General features: G+C 50.9%; 1 protein-coding gene across 1 annotated transcript in view; it reads left to right on the forward strand.

Moving 5' to 3' along the window:
* Positions 1-26,823, forward strand: part of LOC147710591 (CDK5 regulatory subunit-associated protein 2-like) — an 883,251-nt gene that overhangs the window by 689,885 nt on the left and 166,543 nt on the right. The window contains exons 31-32 of the mRNA XM_086921269.1: positions 9,929-10,050; positions 21,006-21,254. Of these exons, the coding sequence (XP_086777395.1) occupies positions 9,929-10,050; positions 21,006-21,254 (371 nt within the window). The remainder of the gene's footprint in view (positions 1-9,928; positions 10,051-21,005; positions 21,255-26,823) is intronic.

Consider the following 26,823-nt stretch of genomic DNA (forward strand, 5'->3'; position numbering starts at 1 on the left):
AAAGAGGTTGAGAAAGAAATTGAAGTGTTCAAAACAACAGAAGACATTACACAAATGCTAGAGGATATGAAAATCCAACTGGATAAACATACAAAGGATATCAACGACAGGAAACTTAGGAAATTCAAACGTGATACTTTAGATTACCAATTGGATGAGGTATACACTTGGGCTGACATTTACGCCCAACGCCGTCGTAATAAACCGACAAGTCAACACACTGATACCTCCTCCTCTGGGAGTGACACTTCGAGCAGACAAACCAGGAAGACAACCCTTGACACCAACAGGGGTCAAGATCAAAACAGAACACAAGCGGAAGAGAGCGCTTCTACATCCAACACAGGTCCTTTTTTAGAGAGAGGCCCCCCAGAAACCGACGACCCAGGCGAAGTAAGAGAAAAGGAACCAGAAGCCCCAAACACAAGAGGCTCCAAGAAGGACAAAAAGAAACAGAATCGCTAAGGATCAACATCTCTGACACTCAACTGTCACAACACGAGACTGAACTTCTGCAAAAGGGCACATCGTTCATTCCCACCTCTTACACCAATCAATTGGAATTAGAAACCAGCACATTTAAACTGACAAGGAAATTAAAGCTACGACACTTCTTTGAGAATGTGATTCCACCAACTATAGATCAGAAACCGGATCAACTCTGTGGATTACGCCCAACGAGCTCATACATACCACCCACCAGTCACAAAAGTATCGATACGTTTGAGACTTTAGTCAAACAGAACTTGGGTAAAATAAACTTCAAGAAAAGAACTGGGACCAGAAATCTGACACAGAAAGATAATGACACACTGAAAAAGATTGCCAATAACAAATTGATTAAATGTATAAAAGCTGACAAAGGCGGGGCCCTCGTCGTCATGAACTCCAGTATGTATGACACCAAGATGGATGAACACATCAGTGAATCTGATACTTACATTCCACTGGAATCCAATCCTACCAATTCATACAAAGCTGCATTGATATCAATCATAAACAAAGCTCACGATACAGGCACCATCGATGACCGCACCAAGAAATACCTAGTGGTTGATTACCCAAGAAGTCCCACCATAACTTTATTACCCAAGATACACAAAAACCTAAAAGATCCGCCAATGCGGCCTATAGTATCCACTAAGGGATCCCTTCATGAGCCCGTAGGCAAATTTTTGGATCGTTATCTCCAACCTTTCGTCAAAGAATGAAAAAGCTATGTGAAAGACACCACCGAGTTCATACTCAAATTGTCAGAAATCAAAATCAACCAAAACGACCGTAACCTTTTGCACCGCGGATGTGAACAGTTTGTACACCTCAATTCCACATAAAGGTGGAATAGAAGCCATTGAGAAAACCCTAGCACACAGCAACATCCCGGAAGCTATGAAAGTTTTCCTGATGGAGCTTATGATTTACACACTTTATCATAGCTATTTTTGTTACAACAACCACTGGTTTCAACAATCATCTGGGATGTCCATGGGCAATTGCGCTGCTCCAGCGTACGCTAACATTTATATGTCTGATTTCGAACAGAATTACATATATGACAATCCATCTTGGACTGAAAACTTGTTGATGTACGTGAGGTACATCGACGACCTATTCTTCCTATGGAAAGGCACCAAAACCATGTTGAAAGATGAGCTCAACAACTTAAACACCAAAGACCACAGGATACAAATGACATGGAACATCGATGACACCCAAATCAATTTCCTGGACGTCCTTATCACTAAATCCGACACCGGATTAATCACAGATCTGTACAGAAAGCCGACAGACCGTAACAACACGTTGCACTTCGCTAGCTTTCATCAACATTCATTAAAACGTCACCTACCATACAGTCAAATGTTGCGAGTTAAACGCATTGTATCCAATCCGGATACTTTGGTCCAACGGATCGATGAAATGAGTTTAAGATTCACATCCAGAGGATACCCAAAGGAAACCACAGAGGAGGCCAAGACTAAAGTATCCAGAATTCAACGCCAAACAGCTTTGAAAAAGACAACCAAAAAAGAGACTAACCGGATGGTAGTCGTCTCAAAATACTCAACATTGAGTGGAAGATATAAAAAAATTATCTTACAACATTGGAGAATTTTGGCATCTGAACCTGACTTTAAAGACATGTTTAAAAACCCTCCGATTTTTGCGTATACCAGAGCTAACAACCTGAAGGAGATCCTATCAAAAGAAACACCCATTTCACCCACCTATAAAGGCACCAAACCGTGCCTTAACTGCAACAGTTGTAACAACATCATAATGGGCAACAAAATCAACCACCCCATGAGAGGAACAGCCATCAACCTGAAAGTCAACGCAACGTGTGATTCATCCAACCTAATTTACCTCCTCAAATGCCCATGTGGCAAGACCTACATAGGCAAAACTGAGCGAAAAATTAAAGTTAGATTAAACGAACACAAATCTAACATAAGGACAAAGCAAACCAAATCCAGTGTGGCGGCACACTTTATGGAAAATCAACATACTGTGGCACAATTGAAATTTTTGGTCCTCGAGATGATTGAAAAAAAAGAAGGAAGAGACAATAATAAGTTTCTATTACAAAGGGAAACGTCATGGATCTACCATTTGCAATCGTATAAACCTTTTGGGCTCAATGATCGAATTGAGCTAAGTTGCTTCCTGTAAAGTACCCAGCCGGGTACATGATGGACACATTCGCATTGTGCGAGTTTCTCTGAAATGTTAATGCACTTTTATTTATCTTTTCATCATCATCTCATGTTTATGCCAATTTAACCCACTCCTGACAACACTATTTTTCAGCCTATTTTTCTGTTTATTCATATATTCGCTATTCTCAACCTCTTGATAATTTGTCAATACATGTCACTTTGTTCGTCACACCACCTTGTCTGTTGCACCTTGTTTGTTGCACGTTTTATGTTCACGTCACCTTCCCACTTCATACCACTTCTGTTATTTGTCCATTCCAATATGGCCCCCATAGTTAACACCGCCGAGTCCTTTGTCAATTTTCATGTTGGCCGATCCCGCGTTACGTTTAAGGTGTGTCAATTTCACTCGCGAGCCGTCACTTCAGCCCGGCGAGCCCGAGTTGCAGCCAACGACCAGGAGACTTCTTTTGTCCCCATCTGAAATCACATATTGGTAAGCACGGAAACCCGGCAACGTACATTTGATTATTACTGCACTCGCGTTTCGAGTGATAACTTAACCGCCCGTTTTCACCCTTCCTTCTAGCACCGCATTACAGATCCGCTTACACGTGAGCATGCCTTATGTTACCACAGCTATTTCGTTACGTATCCACTCCCCTTCTAGGCGCACTAATTCCATTCTGACACATTCCCCTGTTTTCTCAGTTGGGTTTACTTTTTCTACAGTCTCTAGTTACTTGTATATCGGTCAGTACTACTTTTCTACAGTCCCCGGTGGCTTGTATATCTGTCTGCACAGACTTTCGTTTGTTTGTTTTTTGGAATGCACACGTTTGGTTTTTCCTTTTGGGAATTGCTCTTTTTGAATATGTTATCTAGGTAATACCATCATGATGCCAATATAGCTTGTGATTTCAATAAATACACTGTTTATTTTCATAACACTTGTGTGGTGTCCTTTCACTTGGTGTTCAAGGGGTTTATGTGATGGTATAACAGCTGGCTTAACACGCCCTCTAGAGTTTAGCCAGAAGACTGCTCTTGTCCATGCTACTAGGATAGCTGGTCTATCGGTTGACTTACAACCAATCACCATAAGGGTTGTTTGGACTGATACAAAGTGCTCACTAGAATAGTGAACATTATATATCAGGCCAACTTCTCACAGCAATCTGTTCTCCAACACACAGCTCTTAATTATACCAGATGGTTTCTTTAACTAGCCAATATTAGGGTTCATATGATAGTTGTAAATATTTGGCAGAATTTCCTGATAGGAAGATGACAAACAAGACCCTGGAGCTTTATATCTGATAGAGACGACTAGCCGCAGATTCCTTAATGTAGAATTATTCCCAGGCGTGAGACTGGATCCAGAAAACTTTTTTTGCCACAGCATTCCCGTGTGCCGGGGTACGGCACCACATGACTCCGCCCTGACGTTGTCCGCGTTCATGACACAGAAGTCCCACCCTGGGACGTCTACATCAGTTTTTTCTCTTTTCCACGTGCAACGCGGATCCGGATTGTGTCCCGGCCTGTTTTCAGGCCTTCTATTCTTTCACGCTTTGGCGTTCAGTGGAACAGTGTGCGAATGCCTTCGGGCTTCAAAACGTGTACCTCCTGTGCGCGTCCCATGTCAGCGACGGACCCTTACCCGATTTGCATGTGGTGCCTGGGTGAGCACCACAACTCGGAGAGCTGCAACACTTGCCAGCACCTTAAGCCTAAATCACGGCGGGAACGCCGGATGAAGTTGCTGTCGGCGCTCTTTTCCAGGTTGGTGTCATCCCAGCGTCTGTCCCCAACCTCGGAAGCAAGGAGCCGCCAGTTTCTTCTGTGACATTGGGCATGGCGCACCGGCTGGTAGGTCCTTCAGCTTGTCTCGGAGGCCCTGCCCTCCTTCCGCAGTGGGGGCAGTCTCCCCCCGGGACATGCGCCCCCGCCTGTCGCTCTCCTACCCGCCGTTTCCCGGCACGGAGGCGACTAGGGCCCAAATAATAGCCTACGCTACGGCTCTGCAGGCTACTTTGGCACTTCCTCCACCTCCTGATATGAGACGTCCTCGGATCCCTTGCCTCGTGCGGGAACTTCCGCGGAATCACCAGCGGCTCCGGAGGTTTTGGCTTCAGGTCGTAGGAGAGTGGTGTCGTCGAGGCGTTGTCCTTCGGGGCTCCCTTCTTCGGCACCTAGCGTCTCTACCTCACCGCAAATCCCTTCAGGGCTCCCTGCAGCATCGCAGGTGATCGCTGGGACTCTGGGCTGGCCCCGACTCCCCCTCGGTCCTCTGAGCAGGCGGCTGCCTCACCAGAGGTCGAGCCGGCACAATTTCGGCGCCGGAAGCCTTCCTCCCCGGCTCCGGTGGAGTTGTGGGTGGAGGCCGGGACCTGGGGCGCCTTCCGGAGTCCCTCTCAGTCCTCGACGTGGGCGGCGGCCCCATCTGAGGCCGAGCCGGCGCCTTTTCGGCGCTGCTCCTTTGCCGTTCCGGCGTCGACCCCGCCCCATTCTCCTATTTTTGTCCACCCTAAGCGTGGAAGGGTATTCTCAGATGTGAGACCCTTGCTCATTGCACCATCAGGATTCAAGCAAACCGGGCCGAAGACGGCTGTAATGCCAGAAACCGGTCCCCGGGAGCTTGTTTCCTTCCCAGTGTAAGAATTGGCTTTTGTAGTTTGGTTTGCCCTGTTCCCATCATGCACTGGGACAGGAACAGACTAATTTGCATACAGCCAGGTTCTGAAACTGGGATGGTGCAGTGAGCTAAAAAACGGTGTTGGATCTAGCCCTGATCTCTTGACTGGGTGAGAGCTTTCTGCTTAATTCAGAGACTCTGTCCCTCACCACCCCTTGTTGTAAATATTTTTGTCCACCCTAAGCGTGGAAGGGTATTCTCAGATGTGAGACCCTTGCTCATTGCACCATCAGGATTCAAACAAACCGGGCCGAAGACGGCTGTAATGCCAGAAACCGGTCCCCGGGAGCTTGTTTCCTTCCCAGTGTAAGAATTGGCTTTTGTAGTTTGGTTTGCCCTGTTCCCATCATGCACTGGGACAGGAACAGACTAATTTGCATACAGCCAGGTTCTGAAACTGGGATGGTGCAGTGAGCTAAAAAACGGTGTTGGATCTAGCCCTGATCTCTTGACTGGGTGAGAGCTTTCTGCTTAATTCAGAGACTCTGTCCCTCACCACCCCTTGTTGTAAATATTTTTGTCCACCCTAAGCGTGGAAGGGTATTCTCAGATGTGAGACCCTTGCTCATTGCACCATCAGGATTCAAGCAAACCGGGCCGAAGACGGCTGTAATGCCAGAAACCGGTCCCCGGGAGCTTGTTTCCTTCCCAGTGTAAGAATTGGCTTTTGTAGTTTGGTTTGCCCTGTTCCCATCATGCACTGGGACAGGAACAGACTAATTTGCATACAGCCAGGTTCTGAAACTGGGATGGTGCAGTGAGCTAAAAAACGGTGTTGGATCTAGTCCTGATCTCTTGACTGGGTGAGAGCTTTCTGCCTAATTAAGAGACTCTGTCCCTCACCACCCCTTGTTGTAAATACCATTCTCCTGGAGAGCATGTGGTGGCAGGAGTCGACCCGGCACCACAAATCCCCCTTCCGGTGCCGGTCGGCATCGATCAGACACCGATGTCGGACTCCATGGAGCCGCGCCGGCTTTGGGTTCTTGAGTTGTCTCCTGAGGTCCCTTCTTCTCCAGAGGTCTATCATCTGTTGGTGTGTTACTCCCCGGAGACAGGGCGCCATGTTGTTGCCTTTTCACCGGCATCTTCCAGGGAAGGCTCTTCGCCATCCCCACAGCCTAAATCTTCGAACCCTTCTTTCCGTGGCTCGCGGCTGACTTCTCCACCGGCCTCTCCGCCTTCCCTTGAGGCCCCTCATTCATCTGTGGATCCTCCTCTATTCCGGGTCTGGCCGCTCCCCCCTGGGACTTGGGGATGGGCGGCTCAGTCTGCAATCGTCCCCCACGGAGGAATTACTTTCTCCTCTGCTGCACCCTACTGAGGCCAGTGTTGCCTTTGTTCGGGCTATTTCCATGGCTGCTGGTATTCTGAGGATGGGTTACCCTGTCACTCCATTTCCTACAGACAACCTCTTGGAAATTCTCCACCAGGGCTCTGGTGGATGGGGGCTGTTTCTTGTTCCTTCCTTTTGAAGCGTCATTCCATAATTCTCTTATGTGATTGCGGGCGCCCTGCAACAGGCGATCCGGTGCCTCAGGCGCTCCTACTTCGCCACTGTCCTGCTCCGCATGACCTGGTCTGTCTTTCTTTCCACCCTTCTACCCAAGGCGCTCTTCTGCAGAATGCCATTCCGTGCTTGCCTGTGGTGTTGTTTCCTCTGTCTCTGGAGGCCCAGTGGTTTGATTCATGTGGGCATAATGTCTTCGCTTCTTCCAGTGCTGCCTTGCGGGTCCTCAACACTTTGTGTGTGTTGTTCAGGGCTACTTCCAGCCTGTGGGACTTTGTGGAGTCCCTTCTTTCTCATGTCTCTCATACGGGTGCCCATGCTGATCTGCGGGGCCATGTGTTGGATGGTAGGGAGTTGGCCGCGTTTATTCTTCGTGCGGCTTTGGATGTTGCTGATGCTCTCAGCCGTGCTATGGCCACTTCTGTGGCTCTACGCCGCCATGCTTGGCTGCGTGATGCTGTTTTCCCTGAAAATATTAGGGAGCGTCTGGTTGACCTCCCTTTGAAGGGTCCTCCTGTTTAACACTCATGCGGACTCCGCCATTCAGCGTCTTCTTGCGGGGCTTCGTCCTCCACCTCCTCCTCTTCCTCTTCCTCAGTAGGTTGGTTTGCTGATCCTCCCGGTCTTGGTGGGAGGCGTTATCCCACCTGCTCCTGGTATTTGGTTTTTGGAGTAGCTGTTACACTTTCTGTGTGTGTTGCTGTTCCCTTGGGTCCTTTGGTTGGCCCCTCTCTTCATGTGGGTGCTGGTTCAGCTCCCTTTTTTGGTAAGGATGTAAGTTTTTGGCTGATTACTAAGCCTTCTGTGGTTTATGCCGCAGGTTTATGATTTTGTCATCTGATGCGGGATTGTTTTCCCTGAGAGTGGTTCTCATGCTTTCTTTGGGACGTGTTCTACCCTATGTGGGGTACTTGTAGCTATTGTATAGCCCTGTGTGGACTCCCCCTTGCGGGTTCCTCGCCCTTCCTAGTGGCTATATTATGCTTTTGCGGTCCTTGGTCCTTCCTTGGGTGTGGCTTGGCCATCTACGGCGTTGTGTTGCAGTGTTTTTGCCTTTGTCTGCCGTTTGGTCTGGTCCTCTGACTGGTGTTTCTGAGGGGATAATTTCCTGTGTTGATGGCCTGGTCTGTCCTACTTGTTTCTCCTCTTATCTTCTAGCTGATCGCTCTTCTTTGTGGATCGGTTTTGTCCGGAGCGGTCCCCTTTAGGGGTCGTTCAGGATTTTTTTCTGGCCTTTCCCTTGTTCTTAGCTCGGCGTGGTCTGAGCGTTAGTTTTGTGGCGCTTGTCAGCGGCTGGCTGCACCCGCCTGCTCTTTAGTTCTGTTGCCGGAGGCCTTCGCATGCGCCCTGGCACTCCTGCTACTTGTCCTGCGGGAACCTTGTGAGATTACGTTCTTCTTCTCCTGCCTGCTTTATTGCTGAGGTGCCGTTCTGTGTTGTCTGTTGACTTCAAGCTGTGATAGGCTCAGCTGCCCTCTTAACTGGGTGTATTTCCCGGTGGAGAGCTTTGCCTGTGTTTCTGCCTCTTCTCCTTGGAGTCTGTGGGTAGCTCTTCTGCTTCGGTACTCCTCTGCGTTGACTGTACCTCTGGGCTTCCGGTGGAGGTCCCTGGTACATTGACTGGGCTTGGGGTGTACTGCCTCCTTCGTATTGCCCTTGCTTTCTCCTGCTTGGTGAGGGCTGGGCTGCCTCTTTGTCATTATAACACTTTCCCTGTGGGGCTGGCGTTCTTCCACAATGCTGAGGTTCTCTTCTGTTTGGGGGGGACTGGGCTCTTTCCCCTGTCCCTCTGCCTCATCCTCTGTTTGGGAGGACAGTTTTTGTTCCCTTTGATTTGTCCCCTGTTGGGGTCTTGTGTTCGCCTGAGCTGGAGAGGTCCTCTTGCAGCGTCTCATCCCCTTGGGTATGGCTAGGGTATCTATTCTACGTTAAGGAATCTGCGGCTAGTAGTCTCTATCAGATGTACGAGTTACTTACCTTCAGTAACGATGTATCTGGTAGAGACAATTCTAGCCTCAGATTCCTTCACGACCCGCCCTTCCTCCCTGTTCTGCAAGGACACTTTTTTGGTCTTCTGCACTCGCCTGCCTCCAGGTGGTGGTCTTCTGCGAGTGCCTTTTCTTACTCCCTCTCTAGGGGGATGCTAGTCTTGTTGTTGAATGGTGAATGGTTGATGGTTCCATGGGTGCTTCTGCGCCCCTGTACCTTGGTCTCCAGTGGGGGGTATGCTTGTGCTCTTCCTCTTCTTTTTGTTGATTGCACTTATGACTCCTCTGCAGTCCTTGGGGTTGAGGTCTCTTGGTTGGATCTCGACCCTTGGCTCTTTCAGGGGATGTCTCTCCCTGCTGGTGTATCGAGGGTGAATTGTCGTTCCTCTTCCGTTCTGGCCTTGATGCCCTTCTCTGCTCTGGGCTGTGGTTGCAGACTTTTTGTCTGCTGTGGAGTTTTCACATTCTTTTTGCCCCCAGGGAGGCTGTTGTGTTTGTTTGCGGGCTTGCTTGCAGTAGTTGTGCTCTGTTCTTTCCTTCCTTGACTTTTGGTGCCATAGTGCCTGGCACTACTCTGGATGGTGTTGTTGCTCACCGCTCATTTCTCCCTTTCTGTTTAGCTAATTTTTTCGCACACTGTTTCAGTATTCTCACAGTTTTTTGTTTGTGATGGCTCCGCGTTGTGGCGCGGAAAAGTTCTCAGAAGAAAACTGACGAAGGCGCGTCTGGGTGGGACTTATGTATCCTCGTTGACGTCACGAACGCGGATGAGGTCAGGGCGGAGTCACGTGGTGCTGTCCCCCCGGCGCGCGGGGATGCTGTGGCAAAAAAAGTTTTCTGGATCCAGTCTCATGCCTGGGGATAATTCTACGTTAAGGAATCTGCGGCTAGAATCGTCTCTCCCAGATACATCGTTACCAAAGGTAAGTAACTCCTACATCAAGGAGCCATATTGTGAGTTTAGCCATTCTCGTGAGCTTCCATCGTCCTGTGCATATTTAGAGTGCCCATTTTATTTTCAATTGGAAGCTGATTGAGTATATTCTCAAAATAGATTATTTTAATTTTACAGGTTGCAGAGTGAACTCAATATACAACAGACTCGACTTTCCGATGATAGGCAGGTCTTGGAGTCACTACGAACCGAGCTAGAAGTGTATGAAAAGATGAGAGAAGAAAAACAAATAGAAAATGGTAAGATGTTTATTTGTATATCTTTAAATTTTGTCTTCGGTATTTGTTGTATAAGTTTATCAGTACAGTATTATCTATTCCAACACACTAATACATTGTACTTTGCCTATGAAATTAAGTGACCTGAGTTGGCACTGACCTGCTCTTTCTCCAGCCTTCCTCCACCCAGCCATCTTCCCACGTCTTCCCTCCCAGACTATGTGCTGCTTACTGCAATCAACCATGGCATGTAGACAGGTGCGAATAGCATTTTCCCCCCTGCTACCTTAAAAGAGGCAGCAACGTATGATCAGTATAAAGGGAAGGGTATCTTATCCTCTTCTGCTATGATTCAGGCAGCGTTGAATATCACTGTTGTGCCTAAGGCACTTTCTGCACTCAGTCCATAAAGGGAAATTAATCTTTGTGATATTGAAAGTTCCACAGAAGGGCTAAAGGTTTTTGAAAAGAGGATTTCTGATAGAAACTTCTAACCCCAGATTCCTCACCTTTTGAGTATTCCCCAGGCATCAGAAGGGATCTGGAAACTTTTAAGCAGTACCTCTGTGCACCGGTAGGTGGCGCCATGGTGCTCAAAACATGCTGTTCTGCTCCAGAAATGATGTGCAGGGCACATATAGGCACCACTCCTGCATGCTGACCGTTCCTTTCTTTCCACGCCACCAGACATGAGTCTAAATGTACCTCTTGTTTCATTGAGACAGTTTTTTTGCCAGAATCTTACACAATGCGATGGACATGTCACCTCCCAAGGTGACAGGATTCAAGCCCTGTAAGGACTATTGCAAGCAAATGTCTGAGACAGACCCTCATCAGGTTTGCCTGTGGTGCCTGGGCTCAAGCCACACTTTTAAGGCCTGCAGGACTGCATGCCAGTGAACCCAAAGGCCAAGTTCACGAGGTGCAGCTGTACATCACCAAGCATCAGAAGACTCCACATCATGACTGGTGCAAGTCCAAAGTTCAGTCTCGATCTCGCTCCTGCTTTCAGTCTAGACGCTGCAGGAGTCGATCCTAAGGTTGATTATCTTCACACTCCAGATCTTCAGGTAAGTTGTAGTAAAAACATTAAAAATTCAAACGGGACTTGGTCCCTTCCAGCCACTCTTGAACATTTTAGAAGGGTTGTGGGTGGTCCCATGCCGCTCGATCTCGCTCGTGAAGTTGGTTGACGTTGGAGTCCATCTCGCAACTTGTTCCGCCACAGCCTTTGTTTCCGGGGCCTTCAGACACACCGAGTCAGATCCAAGAGTTCAAACTCCATCTCTTCCAATCCCTTCTGACTCCCTCTGGCGTGTCCCTTATAGCCATGGCCTTTGACAGGACCTGTCATTCTGGGGAGAAAACTGATATCACTCTTGATCATTTTAAGGAGAGCATAGCCACAGGGCACTCAACATACTGTCTGCTCCTCCTTGCCAGCCTTATCACCCTTTTCATTCCTTTCACAAATTTTGCAGAGGAAATACTTATAGGCAGCCACTTCAATCTCAGTGGGAGGAAGGGGGCGGGGCGGGTGCAAAAATGTTATGGCCGCGGCTGTGGCACCCACCGGCCCTGCAGTTAGGTACATGACACCAGTCAGTTCGATGCAGCCCCATCTGCCAAATCCCTTTAGCTTACCCTTAGGGGGAGTTAGGGCTCACAGTTGGCAACAGGGTTCAGCGGTTCTTACTGGGTTGGCAGACAATAACATCTGACAGGAGGGTCCTGCAGATTCTACAGAAGGGGTTTGCCCTAATCTTCCTGTCTGCATCACCTCACCTTCCCCCATCCATGGACCGATTGACAGAGTACCATCTGTAAGTCTTACAGCGGGAGGTGCTAGCCCTTTTGGCCAAAGGGGCTTCTGAGAGGGTGCTGGCATTGGAAGTGGGTTGCAGTTGCTACTCCCTCCTGTCAATCAAAGACGGAGGCCTTCATTCTATTTGAGACCTGCACCTTCTCAACACCTTCCTCTGCGATGACAAATTGAAGGGGCTCACAATGGCCCAGGTCTGGTCTGGCTTCGACCTTAACGACTGAATGGTAACATTGGATCGGTAGGATGTCAGTTTCCACATATGCTTCCTGTGGAGCCATCGGTGCTACCTGTGGTTTGTGATGGTACAGGAGCATTTTCAGTTCGCTGTGCTTCCCTGACATCTGACCAGTGTCCCTCGGGTGTTAATGAAAGTGATGGTGGTGATAGTGCAGGCAGCACATCTTGATGACTGGCCGTTGAATGTGGGCTCAGCACAGACAGTCATTAGCCACCTCCAGTGATCTTTGGGGTTCACTATCAAAGTGCTGACTCTTTCCCAGATTCTTCCCTTAATTGGAGCCGTTGTGAACATGGTTGAGTTTCGGTCCTTTCCCATGGAAATTAGAGTCATGGGCACTCAAGCTATGGTTCCAATCATTCAACCTCTGTCCTGGATTACAGTGAGGCGACTCTGCACCTGCTGGCACTGGTAGCTTCCTGCATTCTGCTGGTCAAGCACGCTAGGTGACATTTGTGGCTCTGCAGTGGGATCGGAAATATCAGTGTGCCCAATATCAAGGTGACCTCTCCAACCACATCCAGATTTCGGAGGAGACTGCAAAAGACCTGCATTGGTGGTTGCTGGACCTCGATCAGCTCAGTGACAGACCATCTCCCTACCCCACCCAGAGCTGACAGTAGTGGCCAATCTCTCACTGCGGTGTTGGGGTGGCCACCTGGTAGAGGGGGACATCAGAGGTCTCTGGTGTCCCACAGAGTCCCAGCTCCAGAATAACCTCCCCTTGACCATCCGCTTGGCGTAAAAAGCCTTCCTTCCATCCATCATTGGGAAACTGGTACAGGTGCTTTCGAACAACATTCACAATGTGGTATGGCAACAAGCAGAGTGGTGTGGGCTCCCTGTGCAAGGAGGCACTACATCTGAAAGAAACACGTTAGTATTAGATTCCTTACCTTAGAATATCCCCAGGTGTCAGACTGGATCCGGAAATTTTTGCGTAGCAATACCCCTGCGCGTCGTTAGGCGTCGTCTCCAGCTTCGCGTCCGTCGTCGGCGTCGCCTGCGCCGGGATGACGTCGTCGGAGTACTTAGACGCCGCCTATGCGCGCTGACGTCAGTTCTTCTTTTTTCCGCGCCAGCTAGCGCAGATCCGGAGAAGCTCTACCCCTTAGTCACTTTTTGACTAAAACTTTTTGATCACTTTTGATCTTCTTCGAGTCGCTCGACTCCTCAGGTGCCGGTAGGGATGCCCGGGTTCAAACCCTTTTTGAGGTGTAGTCGACTGATGTCGAGTACCGACCCCCATCGCCGGTGTCTGTAGTGCCTAGGCCTCGACCACGACGACCGTTCCTGCTCCGACTGTCGAGCTCTGACGTCGAAGGCTAGGCGGGAGCGGTCCCGCAAGCGCCTCGAGCTCCGGCAGTCGGCCCGCGCCATTCGAGGTCCCGGTCCCATGGGAGGTCGAGGGATCGGTCGCGGGGACGGAGCCCTCGCAGCTCCGGAAGTCGGCATCGGTCTTCTGGTTCCTCCTCAGGTAAGAGGCATGTGAGGTCGGAGCGGCGTCATCGCTCCTCCGACCGCCCCCGACGCTCGCCCGACGCGGCCGGGGTTTTGGGTGGCATCGCCCACGCGGCTCCGCAGTCGCTAGCGCCGCATCCTGCCCCATACCTTCGGGTCCCTGAACAGGGTGCGGCGCCCTAGGAGATCGAGCGGTACCTCATGGCCATGAGGTCGCTCTCTTCTCCACCGGACCCCACGGCGCCTTCGGGCCCAGTGGGTCCGGCTCCAGGGCCTAGCAGGTCGAGTGCTCCGGCACCGACGCCGCTGACGGCTTCGGCCTCGGCGCCGCCGGCGACTTCGGATCCGCGCTGGGTACATTCTACTTTAATAAACGGGCCCCAATTGTTGATCCTGGCTACAAGGCATTGGGTGATGATGAGGACTGGGAGGGGTCTGAGGACCCTCTGACAAAGGAATGTCAGGACCAAACGGACTGGACAGGGGAGCTTGGGGAAGCCAGCGGCATGGATCTTTCTCCAGACACTGGTTTTGTCTCCCCTCCAACCGTGGCTACGGAGGAGGGGGCAGCCTATAGCGTAGTTCTGATGCGGGCAGCTAAGGCCTTAAACCTTAAGCTCCTCTCAGTGGCCGTGAGGACTAATCTGCTCACGAGGTACTCAAACCGCAGTCAAGCTCGGTCGAGCCTCTGCTGCCATTCAATGAGGCCTTATGTGACGTTCTGCTGGGCACCTGGTCCAAGCCCGCCTCAGGACAGCCTGTGGACAGGAACGTGGCCAGACGCTACCGCCCGGCTCCGGGTGAACCAAGTTTCCTGTCGACCCACCCAACCCCTGAGAGCCTGGTTATCCAGGCCTCTAACTCAAAGACCGCATTCCCGTCGGCACCTCCCGACAGGGAATCCAAGAGGTTTGAACAGTTTTGCAAGAAGGTGTTTTCGTCCCTTAGTCTGGGACTGCGGTCCTTCAACACCGCATGCCTCTTGGGCCGCTACACCCACACCCTGTGGGACACGGTTGCGGACGTGCTGCCACAATGCTCTGAGGAGGTCAGGGCTAAACTCACCGAAGCCCTGGCGGAGGGTCGAGATGCGGCATGGTATTCTTTCCGGTGCGGACTGGATACCACCGATACGCTAGGCAGAGCGATGGCCATGACAGTGGCGGTCAGACAACACGCCTGGCTACGGTGCGCCAATTTTTCGGCCGATGTCCAGGCCACGCTTCTGGACATGCCGTTTGATGGCCGTCGCCTGTTTGGCGACCAGGCAGACCACGCGCTTGAGCGCTTTAAGGACTCCAGGGCGATGACCAAGTCCTTGGGCCTCTCGGCCCCGCGCCAGCAAATGGGTGCCTTTCGCTCCTTTCGTGGCCAAGGAAGGGGCGCCCCCACACGGACCGTCAGCCACACGCCGCAGCAGCATGTCCAGCGCGGTGGCGGCCGTGGGAACCGCCGGGGAGGCGGTCGGGGTCCCAGGCGAGGCCAGTCCAACCCGCTCCCGCAGCTCCCGCCTCAAAACCTTCCTAGTCCGAGTTTTCAGGCCCATGTGACGCCGGTGGGGGCAGGGTCCGCCATCACCTCTTCCACTGGCGCACAGTCACATCGGACAAGTGTGTGCAGCAAATCGTCCGAAGGGGCTACTCCCTCCCCTTCGAGGCGACCCCTCCAGCCATGCCACCGCAGTACCACCGCGTGTCGGGGGCCCACTTGCAACTTCTACAAGAGGAAGTTTCGGCCCTCTTGGCCAAGGGGGCCATCGAGCGCGTTCCTGGGCCAGAAGTAGGGTGTGGTTGCTACTCCCACTACTTTCTGGTCCCCAAGAAGGGCAAAGGGGGCCTACACCCTATCTTGGACCTAAGGAGCGTCAACGGCTTCCTCCGAAAGGAGAAGTTCAAGATGTTGACTTTAGCTCAAGTCTTCACTGCCCTAGACCTGCAAGACTGGATGGTGGCATTGGACTTGCAAGACGCCTACTTTCACATCCCCGTCCTGCCGGCCCACCGACGTTACCTGCGGTTCACGGTAGGCCTCGAGCATTTTCAATTCACCGTGCTCCCCTTTGGCCTCACAAGCGCCCCACGGGTGTTCACGAAAGTGATGGCGGTGGTCGCAGCTCATCTGCGCAGGTTGGGGGTCTCAGTCTTCCCCTACCTCGACGACTGGTTGTTGAAGGCGGGCTCGCCCCAGACAGTCGTCAGCCACCTCCAGATTACGGCAGATCTCCTGCACCTGCTGGGGTTTTCCATCAACGTGCCGAAATCACACCTGTGCCCCTCTCAGAAGCTCCTCTTCATCGGAGCTGTTCTAGACTCGGCGCAGTTTCGGGTTTATCCTCCCGAGCAGCGAGTCCAGGATATTCAGGCTTTGATTCCCATCTTCCAGCCGCTGTCCCGGGTTTCGGTCAGGTTGACGCTGCGGCTCCTTGGGCTGATGGCTTCCTGCATCCTTCTGGTGCATCACGCCCGGTGGCGGATGCGGGCTCTGCAGTGGGACCTGAAGTTTCAGTGGGCCCAGCATCAGGGCAACCTGTCCGACCATGTCCTGATCTCGGAGGGCACTGCGAGTCAGTTGCAGTGGTGGCTCACTGACCGCGATTGGGTCAACGGCAGATCCCTCTCCCTTCCCCAACCGGAGCACGTGGTTGTGACGGACGCGTCCCTCCAGGGCTGGGGAGGCCACTTGGGAGAGGCGGAGATCAGAGGCTTCTGGTCTCCGGCGGAGTCCCAGCTCCATATCAACCTTCTGGAGCTGAGGGCAATTCGTCTGGCACTGAAAGCATTCCTCCCCTCTGTTCGGGGGAGTGTAGTGCAGGTGTTCACGGACAACACCACCGCCATGTGGTACTGCAACAAACAGGGCGGTGTGGGGTCCTGGACCCTCTGTCAAGAGGCTCTGCGTCTCTGGCAGTGGCTGGAACATCAGGGCGTGACCCTGGTGGTTCAACACCTGGCAGGTTCTCTGAACGCCAGGGCGGACGAACTCGGACGTGGCGCAAGGCATCTTTCAGCACTGGGGAGAGCCTTGGTTAGATCTATATGCCACCGAAGAGAACGCGCAATGTCATCAGTTCTGCGCGTTGGAATTTCCAAGGCGGCACTCGCTCGGCGACGCATTTCGTCGCGAGTGGAGTTGCGGTCTGTTATACGCCTTTCCGCCTATACCACTTCTGCCCAGAGTGCTGAAGAAGATCAGGCGCGACCGGGCCCAGGTAATCCTTGTGGCTCCGGACTGGGCTCGAAGGTACTGGTATCCCGAGCTACTCAACTTGTCAGTCGGTCCCCCGATCCGTCTGCCTCTTCAGGAGGACCTTCTGTCGCAGCAGCAGGGGACGGTCCTCCACCCGAACCTGTCCAGTCTCCACCTCCATGCTTGGAGATTGAGCGGCGACAGTTGAGGCCATTTGACTTGCCTCCTGAAGTTTGTGATGTTATTCTGGCAGCCAGGCGTCCCTCCACTAAGTCCGTATACGCCTGCCGGTGGAACAAATTTGTGGCATGGTGCACAGCAAAGGCTGTGGATCCCCTTTCTGCCCCTCTTTCTGAGGTTCTTCTCTTCCTTCTTTCTCTTGCCCAGCAGGGCTCTGCTCTGGGCACTCTCAAGGGCTACCTTTCTGCCCTTTCAGCCTTCCTGAGGCTCCCTGATCAGCCTTCCTTGTTCAAGTCCCCTATAGTAACCCGCTTTCTGAAAGGCATCACACACATGTTTCCACCTGTCCCTTTTGTGATGCCTCAGTGGGACTTGAACCTCGTTCTTACCTTCTTGATGTGCGCTCCCTTTGAGCCACTTCACTCTTGTCCTCTCCGTCTTCTTACCTTAAAGACGGCTTTCCTGGTTGCCATCACCTCTGCCAGAAGGGTGAGTGAGCTCCAGGCTCTATCTTGCAAACCTGCCTTTCTGTCTGTGCATCCGGACAAAGTGGTATTGCGTACAAAACCATCTTTCCTGCCCAAAGTAGTCTCTGCTTTCCACATCGGGCAGTCCATCACCTTACCCTCCTTCTTCCCGCCTCCGCATCCTCAAAGGATGAGGAGCGGCTCCATCGTCTGGACCCAAAACGTGCGCTTTCATTCTATGTGGATCGCACACACCAGTTCCGGGTGGACGACCAACTCTTTGTTGGCTACGTGGGTGCGAAGAAGGGACGGGCGGTGCATACGCGGACCATCCCTCGGTGGGTTGTCTTATGCATCAAGGCGTGCTACTCCTTGGCTAGGAAGGAGCCTCCAGTTGGGCTGAGGGCCCATTCTACTCGGGCCACGGCGGCTACTACTGCCCTGGGTCGGGGAGTCCCCCTGCAGGACATTTGCCAGGCGGCAACGTGGGCCTCGCTGCACACCTTTGCGAGGCACTACTGCCTGGACAGTCAAGTCCGGAGGGATGGCTTCTTTGGCCGCTCCGTCCTACAGGACTTCCTGGTGTGAGTATTGGTTCGCAGACCCACCACCGGGGTTGGTATTGCTGGGGTATCTATTCTAAGGTAAGGAATCTAATACTAATGTGTTTCTTTCAGATGAACAAGTTACTTACCTTCGGTAACGATATATCTGTAAGAAACATTAGTTAGTATTAGATTCCTTACCGCTCCACCCATCCTCCCCGTTCTGCGAACTGATACCTAGGGTTAAGGTTCTTCCCCTTTCAGGGCCCTAGTTTCTTGGCACCAGTGTTAGTTCTACCATGGCTCTGCGTATCTGGCGCGGAAAAGCTGTGGCTAAGAACTGACGTCAGCGCGCATAGGCAGCGTCTAAGTACTCTGACGACGTCATGACGGCGCCGACGATGGACGCGGAGCCGGAGACGACGCCTAACGACGCGCAGGGGTATTGCTACGCAAAAATTTCCGGATCCACGCTGACGCCTGGGGATATTCTAAGGTAAGGAATCTAATACTAAATAATGTTTCTTACAGATATATCGTTACCGAAGGTAAGTAACTTGTTCATCTCTGGAAATAGCTGGGCCATCAAGGAATTTTCCTGGTGATGCTTCAACTGACATGATCTTTGCATGCTGGTGCGGACGAGCTCAGCCGTCGACGGCTAGTAGTTCACAAGTGGAATTTACATCTGGAGGTGGCGCAGGGTCTCCTCCGTGAAATAGGGGAGAACCTTAGCTCAATCTATTTACTACTGCAGAGAACACAGTGTCACCAGTTCCGTGCATTGGGGTTTCCACGGTCACTAGTTATGAGACGCGTTGCGACTAGAGTGGAACTGAGGACTCAATGCCTTCCTGCTGATACTTCTTCAGCCCTGTGTTCTCACAGATCAGGACCAACCTGGCCCAAGTCCTCCCTGAGGCCCTGATTGGGCACAGAGACTATGTTATCCAGAGCTCCTACGCTTTGGCATCTATTCTCTGACCATACTGCCCCCTAGAAGGACCTGCTGTTGCAGCACTGGGGCAGGGTTCTGCACTCAGGCGTTCAGTCTACATCTTTATGCTTGTAGATTGAGCGGTGACAGCTTAACACTTTGAACCTTCCCCCGAAGGTGGTAGATATCACCTTGCCAGCGGGTGTCTCTTGTCAAAACTGTATATGCCTGTCGTTGGGATATGTGTATGGTTTGTGCAGCACATGTCAGATTGACCCCCTTCAGGCCAAGTTATCTGACATTCTTTTGTTTGTTTCCTTCTTCCTTGTCCCTTTGTTAAGCCACAGTGGGACCTTAACTTGGTTCTCACATAGTATGCACTCCTTTTGAGCTGTTTCACAGCAGTCCTTTACGGCTTCTTTCTCTCAAGAAGGTGTTCCTCATCGCCATTACAGCGGCAGACTTAGTGTATGAGCTTCAGGCTCTCTGTGCCAATCTGCCATAAACCACCTTCTTCCCAATCAAACCATTTCAGTGGATGCTAGCATCCTTCTTACCAAAGTTGTGCATCCGTTCTACTTCAGTCAAACCATCACTCTGCAGGCATTCTATGCTTTGCGTAGCCCCTCTAAGGAGGAGGAGAGACACTATTGCTCAGACACCAATAGTGCTCCAACCTTTTACATCTGTTGTACCAGAGAACACCGGCTGGACGACCAGCTCTCTGTGGGTTTTGTCATTGTGAAAAAGGGCAAGGACTTGCAGAAAAGGATCATCTCCCACTGGATCGTACTCTGCACCACGATTGGCTAAAAAGTAGCGTCCAGAAGGACTGTGGGCTCATTCCACCAGCGCCAAAGTTGCTACTACATTGTAGGCATGCAGAGTTCCTGGACATCTGTCAGAAAGCTACCTGGGTGTCACTCCATACAGTCATTAAGCACTAGTATTTGGACATCCATGTTCGTCAAGTAAGGCGTTTTGCCCACTTGGTCCTACAGGACTTTTTGATTTGAGCTAATTCAAAGACCCACCTCCACATAGGTACTGTTCTAGTATCTATTCGAAAGATGAGGAGTCTGCTTTTTGAAGTCTCTATCTTAAGAACAAGTTACTTACCTTCTGGTAGTGACTCTTAATTGTAGTGAGGGTGGAGTTGGAGGATGGGACACCTGGAGGGAGAGGTCAGAATCCACAATAGTTGTGGAGGATGCCAACAAAGCAAGGTAGTTAATGAGCAGTCAGCCTAGGGATTCATAAACTATAACAGCATTTAGCCTATGGCTCAGTTCTGAAATACCCGTGTGATCAGGGGTGGCATGCAAACAAAGACCAACCTGTCGTGATACCAAATGCCCCATCGAATATGATTCAACAAACGGCACAAATGGAACTGAACCGCCCAGTAACTTAACTTACAAATGGGGATTTTGATAATGCTAGAAAGTTTCCAATGAAACCGCACAAGTAACCTGACTGCCTTACAGAAAACATCTGAACTTGCTTGGCCTTCCTAGAGGGTTTGGCTAATTGCCTGTAAAGGGCACTATTGAGAGATCAAGACCTGGTTTGTGTAAAGAAGTCTTCAAACTGGAACCTTTAAGATTGTGTGTATACTTTACTGTTTTTGTATTTACTTGCTAATTACAGTTGGTATTTGAAGGCAATAATGATCATAACTTTATCTTCACAAATTAGTTGTTTCTTCAAACTGTTTTGAGTCCTAGAAATAACAATGGTGTGCTCTTTTCTCAATTCTGCTGACCTATTAGAAATTTTTCATACTCCTACTTAACACAATGCTGGGGAATTTATAGCATTATAACCATATCCAGTAGCACATAGCCTGATTCATTTAATCTCTCATAGAGAGAGAGGCACTCAAACACAGTAGTAGAGACCTCAGAAGCATTTTGGCTATTCGCTTATACATGTGAACATAATTTACAGATTTAGAAATGCTGTTGTAAGCAAGGTCACATTTAGCCACTACATAGACCTTGTTGGCTGCTTATCGCTGATCTTTAGCTACCCAAATACCCGGTAGAGCAACCCGGTCTAGCTGGTCCAGTGGTAATTACATTTTAAATCTTTATATTCTCATATCTATTTATTTATTTATTTATTTGCTGTCTAGGTGTTGGGCGGCTGTGTACAGTAGAAGAATGTACAAAGGAACAAGTCCAATCCATCGATTTGAATAAACTTTTATCTGAAATACAAAGTTTGCGTATCCAGCTTGAAAGAAGCATAGAAGCAAATGATGCTTTGCGGAGGAAACTTGAGGAGCAGATTTCAAAAGAAAATGATCCTGAGAAAAAAGAGGCTCTAGTGAAGATTAACAACTTTTTTAAAGAAGAATGGCAACATCGTATTGAAAGATATGGTAATGTATGATTAGTTATTCCCATTGTTTACCAATTTTTTTTAACGTGATTAGTGATGCAAGAGGTTTTTAAACATGAGGGTTTATAATTTCACAAATGTATGGCTTATTCATGAGAGCTCTGCATGAGATTATAGTGGTGGTTGGTTTTGATCAGAGTCGATATTGTAAGTTATATTGATCTGGAGGAAAATGTATCTACCCCCAGATTCCTTACCTTAGATTTATCCCCAGGCGTCCGACTAGATATGGAAATTTGTTTTGAGCAGTACCCTTTGCATCGTTCAGCTCCACGTGGCGTTGTCAGTGACGTGCGCAGTGCCTATATAGGCGCCACTCCATCAACTTCACCTCCTTAGTTGGCTGCCGAGAGGAGGGAGTGTAACTCGAGGCCTGGCTCTACGGTTGAGCCAGCCCTGGGCCAACTCCGTGCCTCCCTGAATTTCCAGGACCCGGAGCAACCCCTGCCCAACTAAAAGATTTTCATGAGACCATGCACCTCATAGTTGGGTGGCCCTTTTCCTCCGGCGCGCCTTCTGGCCCTGTGGGTTCGGGATGGCCTGTATTGGATCCACGCTGGCGGCTCCAGCACCAGTCATCCCCTAGAGATCCACAGATGGATCTGGATCGGTGCCGATTGTGCCATGTCGACCTTCCCCAGCGCTGGTCGAGAGACCACCACTCCCAGCACCACCAGGGGCGCCACCCCCATTTATATCCCTGACTCAGAGGCAGACACAGAAGTGCATCACCTGACACCGAGCCCGGTGCTGACTGGAGCCCTGTATTTATGGGCTAGGACTCTGGGAGGAATGGGAGGAGGTCCCTGGACCCTGAAGAATACCAGTCGTATGACACCCAAGACTGGTGAGAGGATCTGGATGAAGCCAGTGGACTGGGCACTTCTCCAGATATTGGCATGGTTTCTCCCCCTTCTGTGGCTTTCGAGGAGGGAGCTTCCATCGCAGTGTTGGTAAGGAGTGAGGCCGAGGTCCTGAACCTCAGCTCACCATTGGAGGCAGTCAATATGAATGTCTTGACAGAAGTGCTTCAGCCAAGTTTGTCCCCATCAGAACCACTTTTCCTTTTTAATGAGGCACTTGCTGATGTCCTGCTTGGGACTTGGCCCAAGTCCAGCACAGGGGCCCCTGTGAACAGGACAATTGCCCCCCCCCCCCCCCCCCCGCCACTGCTCCACTCCTGGGGACCCAAACTTCCTCACACAAACTCCCCACCCGAAGAGCTTGGTGGTCCAAGTCTCCGCCTCCAATGTAAATCCTGGCACATTCCCAACCACACCTTCTCATCGGGAATCCAAGCGGCTAGATAACTTCGGCAAGAAGATGTTTTCTGCCACCAGCATGGCACTGCGGGCCGTGAATACTGTGGGCCTTTTGGGCCGCTATTCCCATGTTCTGTGGGATACGGCTGTGCAGGTGCTGCCAACAGTCCTGGAGGAGACCCAGGCTGTACTCTCCCGGGCTTATGCCGACAAGAGGGATGTAGTGAAGTTATCAATAAGATGTGGACTAGACACAACTGACTCAATGGGCAGAACGGTTTAATCAACGGTGGCTGTACGACTCCATGCCTGATTGAGAAACGCTGGCTTTTCTGGGGCAAGGCTACAGCCAGGTCCGTGGGACTTTCCATGTCCCGTTGCCACCCCAATCCACCTTTCGTTCCTTTCCTGGACATGGAAGAGACATCCTGCCTCATCTGTACCCACCCAGCCACTGCGGCACGCATGCTACACATCCTCTGTGTGGCCAAGGCCGCAGTATCTCCTGGCCCCATAGGTCGGGCAGTCAGTGGACGAGTCAGTCCACCACGCCTCCCCTTCCACAGCAGCAGTAGCCTCTAAACCTTCCTAATCTGCCTTTTTTTACCATCATGGGAAACCAGAGGGTTGCAGGATTTGCCATCACCTGTCCCACTGGTGGTCTATAACATCTGACTAGTGGGTTTTGCGGATTGTGCGAAGGGGCTACTCCCTCCCCTTTTAGTCTGCCACTCCCTCCATGCAGGCTACTTACGAGTGTAGGCCGACTGAGGACCAACTATCCCCTCTCCACCAGAAAGTGACAGCTCTCTTGGCCAAGGGAGCCATAGAGAGAGTACTGACTCCAGAAGTAGGTCATGGTTGTTATGCCCTCTACTGTCAGGTGCCCGAGATCTTTATACTATCCTCGACCTGCGCTTTCTCAATTTCTTCCTCAAGAAGAAATTCAAAATGCTCACTCTTACTCAGGTCCTGTCTGCCCTGACTACGGCAGACCTCCGGCATTTGCAGGGTGTGAGAAGTTGGCCTGGTATATGATGTTCACTGTTCTAGTGAACACCTTGCACCAGTCCAAACAACCCTTATGGTGATGGTTGTAAAGTCAACCTTATAGACCAGCTATCCTAGAGGTAGCGTGGACAGAACAGTCTTAGGCTAAAAGACTCTTGAGGGCGTGTAAAGCCAGCTGTTTTACCATATGTATATCAAATGAAAGAACACCACACAGGATATATATATTAAATATATATGTATTTATTTACTAACACACTCCTCTGAACTCTTTATGAGATCAGAGGCAAAAGCACATAACAAGTTACACCTAGAAATACTTTAAATAGCACAATTTACAGTTAGGCCCTAGGGGCGCGTAATACCATATACTAAGTAAGTGGTATAAGAACCACGACTTATGAAAGGAGAAGGCCTAAGGCATCGCTGGGGCTACACTATCTGACCCTTAAGTGAGGAGTAGGAGGCCCACAGGCGGCGCGTGCAGAGTCAGTACTCTCACGCGAGAATCAATAGAAAGTCAATAGGAACGTAAAAGGTAAGTAAATGAAGATTTAGGACACTTCCGTTCTAGCTAGGAGGATGCAACTAAAAACCTAGACACTTGGATAGTCAATACCCTTGGGAGCACTGAAGTACTTGCGTTACCTCACCCACAGGAAGCGGGTGCATAGGTGTGAAGATGTGTCGGGTTTCGCCGTTGCCGTCTATGGAGCCTGTGAAGAAAGATGCTGCAGGCGACCAGGAGGAAGATGTCCGGGTGGATCCAAGGGTGGATCGGAGTTGAAGCAGACCTGAAAGCAGACGGGACAGAGTCTAAGTCACTAGCCAGTAACTGGGTGGAACCAGGAGGGAACCAGACGTCGTCGAGGAGCAATCAGGTGCTGGGGTGAAGCTTGTCGTTGCAGCCACGCAGACCAGGAGGCACCAAGGACGACCAGGTGCTGGAGAGGAGCTGTCCCACGAAGGATCTCGCAGATGGAGGGTTCGGCTTCAAGATCGGAGCCAACAAGCCTAAGCAAAGGCAACCCACGCAGGATCCACAAGGAGCTTCTGGTGCAGGCCAGGAGGGTCTGAGGTACTTCACCTTTTCAGGGAAGCAAGTGCCAGTCTGGAGCAACCAGACCAGCGGTGGATTCTCAAAAGGATCGTCGTCAGAGGGCTACTAGCCAGCGGGCCAGCAACCGGACAACGCGTCTAGCAGTACACAAGTAGAAGGGCCCCACGCAGATCTCGTGGAGTGTGGAGGGCTGATCTTCGGTGCAGGTGGAGCTCGGTGTCTGGGTGTCTTAGTCCCCAGTGCACAGCTTCGAGGAGGCCTCAGGAGCTGCGCTGTTAGCAAGTTGAAGACTTTCCAAGTTGCCTGCTTCCACGGGTCCCGGTGCCTTCCACGGGGCTCAGCTGTGCTGGAGTCGTGCAGTGGGGTCAGAGGGATCCGGGGGTCAAGGTCTTGTCAAGCTCTGTGCTCGGTTTCCGGCGGGAACGCGGACAAAGCAAGCCGTCGAGTTGCTGGATGGTGCCTGGTTGCCCAGGGTGGTCACTCCTTGGCCACAAGGGAGATTTCTTCAGTCTTCAGTGAATGTCGAAGGGTCCAGAGTTTCGTCTTCAGTCGATTCCAGGATTAATCTAAAGTCTCCTGGGTCAGCTCCTACCTTTATACAACTAAAGGGGGCTGGTTTGGTCACTAGGTCCCTCCTATGGGTGGGACCAGGAATGGGGGTGGTTACACCCCCTTTCCTTTGTGCAGTTTCGCGCCAGAGCTGGGGCTGGAGTGCCCCAGCAACCGGTTTGAACTGGGGTATGCATGGAGCACCAGAGTGCTACAGGCAGCGTCTGATTCTATTCAGCCCTCCCTGTCCCAATACACATTCTCCTGTCTGGGGTGGTGCTCACATCTCCCAAAGCAGGAAACCTATTGCCTAAACCTCCGTGACTGGAAGGACTCCTAGCAGCAGGAGGTCAGACTTGTGTCTGTGGCAGCAGCATCCATTTTGTGATGCTGGGGCTCTGGTTAACTTTAACCGGGATAGTCAGAACTAACATGTCTTCTCCCTCTAGGAGGGTGGAATGCTACCCCCGTCGCCAGAATTGGCGAGGGGGTAGTATTCCAAAGTGTATGACACTTTACACAACATGTTTTGATTAAGCCAAACCAAAGTTAGCATTAACCGCGAGGATTATAATGCACTTAAGAGTATATGGTATGGCAATATCATAGAATAGCTATAAGGACATGGTTCCGAAAGCTGCAGACAGGCTCAGCTCATGCTAGAGCACCATCTCACACATAACCAAGCACTCTGCCTTCAGGATTGTTAAGGCCTGCCATAGGAGTGACTTATAGGTTACTATGTGTCTATGTGTAAGTAGGTATAGGAATACTACACCTAAGCAAGGGGTGATTACACGACCTTGCCCCAGCTGAGTGATCAGCCAGTTGTGTCTATTTGAGTGGCCAGCCAGGGTGGCACAATACATGCTGCAGCCCCTGGTAGGCCTTGGTTACACCTATGCCCTGAGTACCTAGGGTACACTTTTACAGGGGCTGACAAGGTGACCCAATTATTGTATGTACCTAGAGTACATGGCTTGAATTTAGAGAGAGTGCATCTGGGCTGTGGGTCGGATTAGCAGGCCCACAGCCACATCTAAGTCGAAAACCAGTAAAGCAAAAGCAAAAAGTGGGGGTGACCATAGGAAGCAGACCTTACTCTCCTACACAGGGGTTCACTGTCAATGTGCTGAAGTCATAGCTGACCCTCTCAAATGCTCCCTTTCATTAGAGATGTTAGGGAGACGGTGCAGTTTAGGGCCTATCATTCCAAAGGGTGAGTGCAGAATATCCAGGCTATGATACTGATGTTTCAGCTTCTATCCTGGATTACAGTGAGACTTTCTCAGAGATTGCTGGGCATCATGGCCTGCTGCATGATGTTTGTGACACGTTCCAGTGAGCGCAGCATCTGGAAAATGTCCCTGACATGGTCCAGATCTCGGAGGGAACTGCACAAGATCTGCAGTTTTGGGTAACAAAACCATGATTGGGTCAACAGCAGACCCCTCTTCCTTCCCCAACTAGATCTGACAGTGGAGACACTCCTGGGATAGGACGGCCATCTGGGAGAGGTGGAGATCACAGGCTTCTGGTCTCCGGCTGAATCCTTACTCCATCTCAACCTGTAGGAGTTCCAGGCGATCTGGCTGGCATCTAAAGCCTTTCTACCCCCCATCAAGGGAAGGCTAGTACAGGTGTTTATGGACAACACCACTGCCATG

Source organism: Lissotriton vulgaris, chromosome 5 (assembly GCF_964263255.1).
Source record: "Lissotriton vulgaris chromosome 5, aLisVul1.2, whole genome shotgun sequence".
NCBI lineage: Eukaryota > Metazoa > Chordata > Amphibia > Caudata > Salamandridae > Lissotriton > Lissotriton vulgaris.